This window comes from Rhinoderma darwinii, chromosome 2, assembly GCF_050947455.1.
Source record: "Rhinoderma darwinii isolate aRhiDar2 chromosome 2, aRhiDar2.hap1, whole genome shotgun sequence".
Lineage (NCBI taxonomy): Eukaryota > Metazoa > Chordata > Amphibia > Anura > Rhinodermatidae > Rhinoderma > Rhinoderma darwinii.
This window is the reverse complement of record NC_134688.1, coordinates 7,949,815-7,958,580: the sequence shown is the minus strand read 5'-3', so window position 1 is coordinate 7,958,580 and position 8,766 is coordinate 7,949,815. Positions and strand designations below refer to the sequence as shown.

Sequence of the window (8,766 nt, the reverse complement as noted above, 5' to 3'; positions counted from 1 at the left end):
CGCTTGGCCAACCTAGGAAGGAGCCACGTGAGCTGCAATGGCGGCCATATTGGGTGTTCCCCAAATCTCCGAAGAAGAGCATACCAAAAACTGCCAACCCAAGTGATGAGCTCTGCTACATGGTCGCCTCATCTAGTCCACGCTGCAGTTTCACTTCCCCACCCCCAAAGTAAATAAGCTGCGAGGCCGTAGTCGTTTGTGCATTTACTTTATTTTTAGTCGCTCATAAAGACAAAAAAAACAGGATTTAAAAAACCATGAACGAGTCATTTGGTCTGTAGGAGGGGGAGGGGCAGCGTCACATTCTGCGGTACCGGAAGCAGCGGAGACACGACAGCAGCTTCTGGAATGTGACAGTCACTTAACAGAAAACCATAAAAAAAGCAGAAGTCCGTCTCAGCTTGCAGCTTGTGGTGTGCTTGTAGAAGCTGAAAACTGCAACCGGTGACTAGATACATACCGAGCACTATTACAGTAAAATCTAAACGATCAGTAATTCTGCAAATACTTTGTTTTATACTGATCCTAAAATTACATCATGTCTTCCACTCTAGTCACATCCAAAGCTGCATTCAAAATGCTGGCATTTTCAGCTGTACACCAGTTTAGTGGAAATCATAATCTCTGTCACTGCATTCTGGAAGATGCGGTTTTCTGCAGACGACTTGTTTCCAGGTCTTGGGTGTAAAGCCCACATCTTCCACAACGAACTACAGCAGAGCAGGTTCTAAGTCATCCACAACCTGCAGCCCTTCAGCTATTGCAAATCTACAACTCCCAGCATGCCGTGTGCGAATGGATTGTTCCCCAACCAGTAACCCCCCCCCCCAGCTGTTACACAACTACAATTCCCAAAATAACCCGACAGCAACTTTTAGGGCATGATGGGAATTGTAGTTTTGCTACAGCGGAAGGACCATAGGTTAGGGAAGAACGAAGGCAGACGCTAGCAGCAAGTCCCTGAGAGTCTACAGGAAACTAGTCGTTTTGAATGCAGCTTTGAATGTGACTGGAGTACAAGGTACGATTTAACTATAAATAGGGATCAGAACAAGTTAAGCAAAGGATTTCCAAAGTTACTCAACATACTACGTAAAGCCTGAAAACTTGAAACTGGACGTAAACCCAAAATTACAGGAGTAAAAAAGTTAGCAAATTGCTCAGAAATTTCAGATTAAAATCAATGCAACAATTAAAACTGGAGTGAAGGATTCTGGGTTTGTTTTGTGAGGGTTTTCGGCAATACGGCCGCCACCGGAAGCGAGTGCCAAATCCCGCCTGCTCCTATAGGCCGGTTCGGTGGAGCAGAACGGAAGGTTTGGGGGTTTTTTTTTTGTACATTTTTTTTTTTTAATTCTAAGTAGTAAGAACCAAACCTGAGCTTCTAACTAAGGAAGGACTTTTGCTTGAGGACAAGAAACACGTAATGTAAACAATACTACGGGAGGTAGAGACGGGTGCGACACCAGGGCCGCTGAGCGGGCGCCTCCCCGGCGTCAGACCGGAGCCTCCCAGGAGACGCGGGCGGACATCATGGCTCTCTTCAGCTGCTCGTAGGTCACAAACATCACGACGTTCCAGGAGCCCAGCCGCAGGAAGGACGGCATGAACCTGCGCAAGAAGACGGGTCATGTTATAACCAGCGCTTCCCCTTTAAGACATTCCAGTACATCTACACCCTTGGATCAAGACCAATATGGCCACCAAAACCGCTCCCTGTAACGCAGATAGTCGACTCCAGAATGCCAAGTGTACACAGTTCTGCGGGCACAGGTCCATATTGCCATTCAGGAGACTGGGAAAGCTGGGTCGCAACACTGGTTGGCGCTGTAACGGCAGCCGTATGGGTCATCACCCAGCTAACTAATCTTTTCAGAACAATTTAAAACCCATGAGTGCCTGAGAGATGTGAAAATCTTCATGGTGCATTTCTACTTTTGGCCACTAGGGGCACTATGGTACTTGATTAAATTACACTGAAACAAAACCAGCTCCACCAGACTTCTACCTACCGCCTCACCCCTTTCCTCCAATTTTTAGGAGGTCCTCAAAATCATGGATTGATTTGTATTAGTACAACTTACCCCTTGTAGAAGGCCATGGGTCCCTCTTTTCGCAGCATGGTGAAGGCGCAGTTCAGGGCACCCTGGTACTGTCCCTTGGCAGAGTTCATGTATCTTGTCTTCACTACATCAACGGGGGAAGCGATCACCGTGGTGCAGAAACCAGCGCCGAACGCAGAGGTGAAGTGGCACGGGAGGGTGTCTGCAAGACGATTATATAGGGATTATGCTCAGGGCTCTATACATGGCACCAACATATACTGCAGCGCTGCAGATGACCCGTGTACATTCACTCAATTTGAAGGGGTTTTCCCGGTTATAGCAAATTAATCTAAGGCTCTGTTCACATCCGTGTCTGAGAACGCTACTCAGACCACATCCATATTGTTTGACGGACCAGGCAAAGCGTCTGGATTTCTAAAAACCTTGACGCAGATGTGAACAAAGCCTCATTGTAGAATGAAAAGTGCAACATTTACCCCAGTTTTTAAAGATCTCTGGTTGCTGTAAGTGGCTGAAAACCTTGGTTTATATTTAGTAAATGGATCTGTCCCGGTCATGTGATCACAGGTGCAAGGCTCATTACAGAAGAGGGCCACGTGTGTGATTACTAGATGACCAGGGCGGATATTCATCCTCTAGACAAAAACCATCAGTGTTTCAATTCACTGATTAAAACCTTGATTGTTTACATCCAGAGGATTAATATCTGTCCGGGTCATTTAGTGATCACACAAGTAGCCCTCTTATGAGCCTTGCACCTGTGGTCACATGACCAGGACAGATTCATCCTCTAAACAGAATTAGGGTTTCCATTCACTGAGAGCAACCATTGATCTTTAAAAACCATGAAGAATTAATACGCAATCGCTGAACTTCTCATTCAATAAAAAGAAAAATTTATCGGTCGACGGTTGGATTTGAACCCAGGGTCTGTGCACTTTTATTACGGATGGAAGACGCACCACTCATAAGGTTGGATGTTAGGAGTGCGTCCTTGATGAGGTCATAGGTCACCAGCTCAGTGCAGTTCACTATGGCATTTCGGGCGATGTTGGGGGAGGTACCTGCACGTAGAAAAAAAAAAAATAATTAAAAATTTTTTTTAATTGGAATCCTGTCGGCAGAAATACAAAATTCTTAGAATTTGAAAAAAAACAAAACGTAAGATTCAATGCGAACCTTTCCACAGGCCGCGCATGCCTTCCTCTTTGGCGATAGTCTTGTAGGCCTGCATTGTTCCCTTGTATCGTTTAGAGCTGGAGACATTGACCTGAGCTTGGAAGCGCACCTTCACCACATCGGTGGGCTGAGCGATTGCGACGGCCATGGCTCCGGTTGTGCAGCCAGCGAGCAATCTGCTCCCTATTCCAACATCTGCAAGATTAAAGGCAGGGATTTAAAAAAAAAAAAAAAAAAGTTTCAGTGCAGCTCCGGATGTGACTAGAGTATTAAAGGAACGCACACCTATTGCACGTTCCAGGGATGGGCTACTTACGTTCAGATCCTTTGGTGTAGAATTGCTTGACAGAGTCGTAGAGTCCGATACGGACGGAGGCAAAACTCATCTGTCGCTGGAGACCGGCCACCAGCCCGTTGTAAAGGCTCCGGGGTCCCTCTGTCTTGACCATGGTGGAGATGGTCCCGAAGACGCCCTTATACTGGACAGACTTCACATTGACGAGGTTCTTGGTCTCTCCTTGGATCTACAAAGATCAAAGTACATCTAACTACACCAGTCTGGAGCCAACCACCACTGTGTGGAATAAACAGCATCTGTTCCTGGGAAAGCTGGGTGGCCAGCAATAGTTGCACCAGTAGGAGCGGTCATCCAGCTTTTCTAGGGTTCAGCATGGCAGATTATCTAGTGAAGCGGCAATATGAGGGAGGGTGGGGCACATTACGGCATAGGCAGATATTATGAGGCACAACCCCTGAGGATCTGTAATGATGGCCGTCACCCAGCTTTCCCAGCAACAGATACAAGTTACTTTATGAGAATGGAACCGGCAGTTTAACTCACCTGGAGTCGGACTTTAGCGGTGTCCAGAGGGAAGGTGAACAGATCAGCAATACATGCTGCTGTACCTGCGCCAATGAACTTCACTGCAGCAGTAGGGGGAATATCCGTGGGTTTAAATCCAACCATTTTGAGGTTTTTGGTGATGCAAATAACCAAAGAGTTGTAATGATAAGACAAGGCAAATGAACTCTGCCGGAATCTAAAAAAAAAAATTTTTTTTTTTTTAAAGTAGATTAGAGAATTCTTCTGTTTATTAAGCATCAGACACAATTTGTTTTTATTACAATGCCCAAAAAGTGAGATCTGATGGGGAACAAAAAAAGAACAAAAACACACGGACAATGGTCCCTATAGAAGAAGCTGCAGTCCTGTACTAGGCCGGATCAGTCCAGTTTACAGGTTGCCATGGTTACTGAACGCAGCGATTCCCTGGGGAATGTGAAGCTACGTATATATTGCTTATGTAGGACATTTGATGGGGGTTACACACTTTTTTTTTTATATAATTGTTGAAGGACGGAGCCAAATTAAGGTTGGAAAAACCCCCCCAAAAAATTGAGAAAATGTGAAAAAAAAAAAAAAAAAATTAGCTATATATACAAAAACAAACAAAAACACCCTATAGTTTGTATTTTATAGACTTTTCTCTTTTATACTGGTGTCTTGTCTCCTGCTGGCAGCAGAGGGGGGGGGAGGGGGGGGGGCGGTCGTTGCTGCCGCAGGTTTGGCGGGGACCTTTCACCCACATCCTGCGTGGAGATCAGTAAGAACCGGCCGTCCCCAGTTATCGGGTTACAAGTCTGACGTCTGCAGAATTACTGCCATTGTGTTTTCTATGAAAAAAGGGGACGGACCGTAGAACAAACGGCGAGCTACGACAGGTGCGAAACAGGAGCGGTGAAATATATCCGGGCGCAACCGCTCTGTTTATACTTTATACACGGACAGTATTTTTGCTGATGAAAAAAAAATAAATTTTAATTCTCGTTTGGGTGTTTTCAAAACTTCAAGTATTTTTCTAGAGTTCCCAAATTTCTAAACTTGACAAATTTATTTAACATGAACTTTTTTAAAAGAAAATGTGAAATCCGCGTGTAACAGATCAGACATTACCGTCAAGGTTTCCAGCCGGAGAGGAGATGTTTGAAGATCAAGCTTCCCTAAAGGCGTCGCGCCCGTCAGATTTACCACCGGCAGTGGACACCCGATACCCTTTACTTTCCATAGAAAATTGTTGGTAAATTTGATGTTGTGAAACCATAATACTTATACTGGAAGAAAGAGGGAGAAAAAAACCGAAACATTAGTAAGAAAACCAAAAACTGCACCTGTAACAAAACGACAAAGAAATAGCGGAATGAGAAAGAAGAAAATTAAAGATATATTTGCCCGTGGCACAAGTGGACGTGGCGCAGCACGGAGGATCACAGCGATCATAGATCGATACCAGTGATGGATGGAACTAATTATTTTTCCCTCCTGAGCTGAAGATCTCGACCTCCACGAGGCGATACAAAGATGTCGGTCACCTGTGATTACGACGTTTCATGTCCCTTTTTAGGACCGGCCTTTACATGGCAGGTTTCCGTGACCTCAATGTCTTCCTATTGGGGGGGGGGGGGGGGGGGGCATCACAACAAACTATTAATCTCTGTTCACACCTCAGTCACTGATCACCAGAGTTCCCCGGAGACAATAGCGCAGTGTTCTGCGGTATTGTGTCTGGTAAAATCGCGGACACCCCGACAGAACCCATTAAAAAGTCAACGGGTTCCGTCAACCGGCGGCGTCCATTGTGCAAGTTTTTTTGTACTTCTGACGGATAAGAATGGAACTGCAGATGTGAACACAGCCCTAGTCTGAATTCTTACAATAGTCATGTCACACCCCCCCCCCCCCCACCATAGGGAAACCTTGATGTCAATATCAGCCCCCTCCTAAGGCCTCTGTGGGAGGGGGGAAAGGAAATGTCAGACTTTTTTTTGGCGCTGATGCCGATGCGGTTTCCACAACCAAATCCGTGCCAAAAAACCCTAAACTGATGCCGAGAGTGCAACGCATCTTAGGGTCCCTCCCATTTGCTACGCAGGTGAATGCAGTCAATTGTTCCCTGTTGTCAGCCGTTTCAGGGCGGGAAGAGGCCCCCCTTTACACAGGGCGGGAAGAGGCCCCCCTTTACACAGGGCGGGAAGAGGCCCCCCTTTACACAGGGCGGGAAGAGGCCCCCCTTTACACAGGGCGGGAAGAGGCCCCCCTTTACACAGGGCGGGAAGAGGCCCCCCTTTACACAGGGCAATCATCGTAACATTCATTGGCTGATTGGATCATTTGTGCAGCAGAAATCCTCATCGTTATCGGCCGCACATCTCCCGGTGTAAACAACGATGCCGACATGATGGAAACGGGGACGAGCGATCAGAGAAACGAGTGCGCGCCCCCATACACGACTCCACGTGAACGGAGCAAACGAGCGCCGATCGATGAGCCGTCTCGTTGATCGTCGCCCATTTACTCTGCCCACGTCGGGTGGTGTAAACGCTTCGTCACCCATCCCACAGACTTTTGGACCCTGTTATCACTTGTTTCAGGCTGACGGTAGTCTAACGGGATGTCCGGAAACCTCCCCTCCCCCCACAATCGTTACTTTATAATCCTTTATAGATCATACGTGACGGATATCGGCAGAGAGTCTTATTACGCTCCTGCACTATTATAAGCGGAGGACTATAGGGTCACAATAGACGGGCTGCTCAGCCATGAAGAGGGGATGCCACCTCCAGATGTACAGTTAACAGAGATAATAGTGACTCAACCCCTCCCCCGACACGAGCCAAAAACACCCAGCAGGAGAGAAGTCACATATACAAGAAGTCACTAAAGAAGATCCCCCCCCCCCCCTAAAATAAAGTCACACTGGCTATTCAGCCATTTCTCAATAGGATTAAGTCATTTCATGGGAAAGTCGTGCGGCAGTCAATATGGCCCCCATTATAGCGCCCACATGGGCAGTCACCCAGCTTTCTTTGGTTCCAGAATGCCTCTATTGCCGCATAGGGAGACAAATTTGCCATCCACCATCAATAACGCAGGAGCGTGAAGACTTGTGGCCGTCCTCTCAGCCTCACATTGGAAAAGGAACAATTTTCATATCAGATTTGGCATTCAGGCACCAAGGAAAGCTGGGTGACAACCCATGTGGGGTCCGGAATAGATGGTATATTGGCCGTCAGCAAACTTGCAAAGAGATTAATAAGTCTACAATGCCAGGAAAAAGTTGAGGATGAGGGGGGGGGGCGGGTCTTATTAAAGGAGAACTCCACATTTATAAGGTCATAATCTGGGCTCCCAACTATTCCCAGGAGAAAGGGACCACAGCTCTGAAGCGGTTTGGCACCATAAATGGGGAGGGTGTTACGGATCTGGTATCAGCAGGTTCCCCCCACATGTCAGACAGGTAGTGGAGTCATCTGGGTGGTGGGGAAACGCAGGAGGAGGCCCCCACTTCATAGATATGGGCGATAGTTACAAGAGTTATTAACACCAGTGTCTATAACGAGGAAACCCATTATAAAAAATATCAAACAATAACAAAATAGCAACAATGTATCAATTATTCTAAACACATTGGAAACTTACCGGTAAGAGAAGAAAGGGAATCCGTGCTGGTCCCGGAGGGGCTGTGAGCGGTGACAATGGGGGGCAGAGGAGGAGAAGTGCTTGTCCTCAGCTGGGAGAGAAAGGGCTGAGTCACAGGTTTGGGCTCTGCTACATTATATAGACTGGAGGTGGGGGGAGGGCCAGTGCTCACCACTCCCAGCCCCCTCCCTGTTATCATCCTGAACTCTCCCCCTCCCTATTGTAACCCTGCACCCCAACCCCCATCATTGCCCTACAACCCCCACCATGCTTCTCCATCATAGCTCACCTTGTACCCTCATCACCCATCCCCCTCACCCTCCCCATGGCTACCCTACAATATTTCTCCCTATAATCACCATTCATTAATACCCTGTGTCTCCCTAAAATCCCGAACCCCCATCTTATCATGTTTTAACCGCTTGTTATCGACTTATCAGACCCCTTGTCTTCACTGCTCCCCTTAAATCATTATCCTGAACCGTACCCTATTATTACCCTGCACTGCACCCCATCCCAGCACTACATCCCCCATTATCTACCCCCCATAGTGCGATTTCTAGAACCATAGTAACATAACCTGACTACAGGAGGCTGCCGGTACTGGTAGAACTACAAGGCCCAGCATAGTGCACCAGGGTTGGCAAGGCAAACAGAGGGAGCGGACCCTCCTTAACCCAATACGTTATAATATACAGTATAATAAACAAGTGGTGCCCAATATGTCTGGTGGATGCAGTACTAGAGGTGACCACCAGGTGGCCGGAAGGATTCTACTGTGGTATGAAGTTCAATGTCGCCGTTTTCCTAAAATTTGCGGGATTTCTTCTGTGCGTAATACGGCTGTATAGAACCGTATCGAGCACCGTATTCTTAAAATGTGTGTTCTGTAATATTTGCCATGTATTGGACTGTATGTTCCCCCTTCAGTTCCATTAGGGAGAGAGAATAGTCCAATATATAGGATTGGGGTGCATGCTGGGATTTTTTTAAAATGCAGTTTCCTTATAAAGACACCAACGTATATGGCGGCATATGTAGCTC

The 8,766-nt window shown here is 46.9% G+C and overlaps 1 protein-coding gene across 1 annotated transcript; it reads right to left on the bottom strand.

Annotated features, from left to right (window-relative positions):
- Positions 1-192: 192 nt before the first annotated feature.
- Positions 193-7,845, bottom strand: UCP2 (uncoupling protein 2). The gene is made up of 8 exons (XM_075851310.1): positions 7,723-7,845; positions 5,200-5,357; positions 4,087-4,285; positions 3,562-3,769; positions 3,246-3,440; positions 3,029-3,130; positions 2,085-2,265; positions 193-1,611 (listed from the first exon to the last, which is right to left on the bottom strand). Exons 3-8 carry the CDS (start codon positions 4,210-4,212, stop codon positions 1,497-1,499), a joined length of 927 nt encoding a protein of 308 aa, XP_075707425.1. The 5' UTR covers positions 4,213-4,285; positions 5,200-5,357; positions 7,723-7,845; the 3' UTR covers positions 193-1,496.
- Between the last annotated feature and the right edge of the window lie 921 nt (positions 7,846-8,766).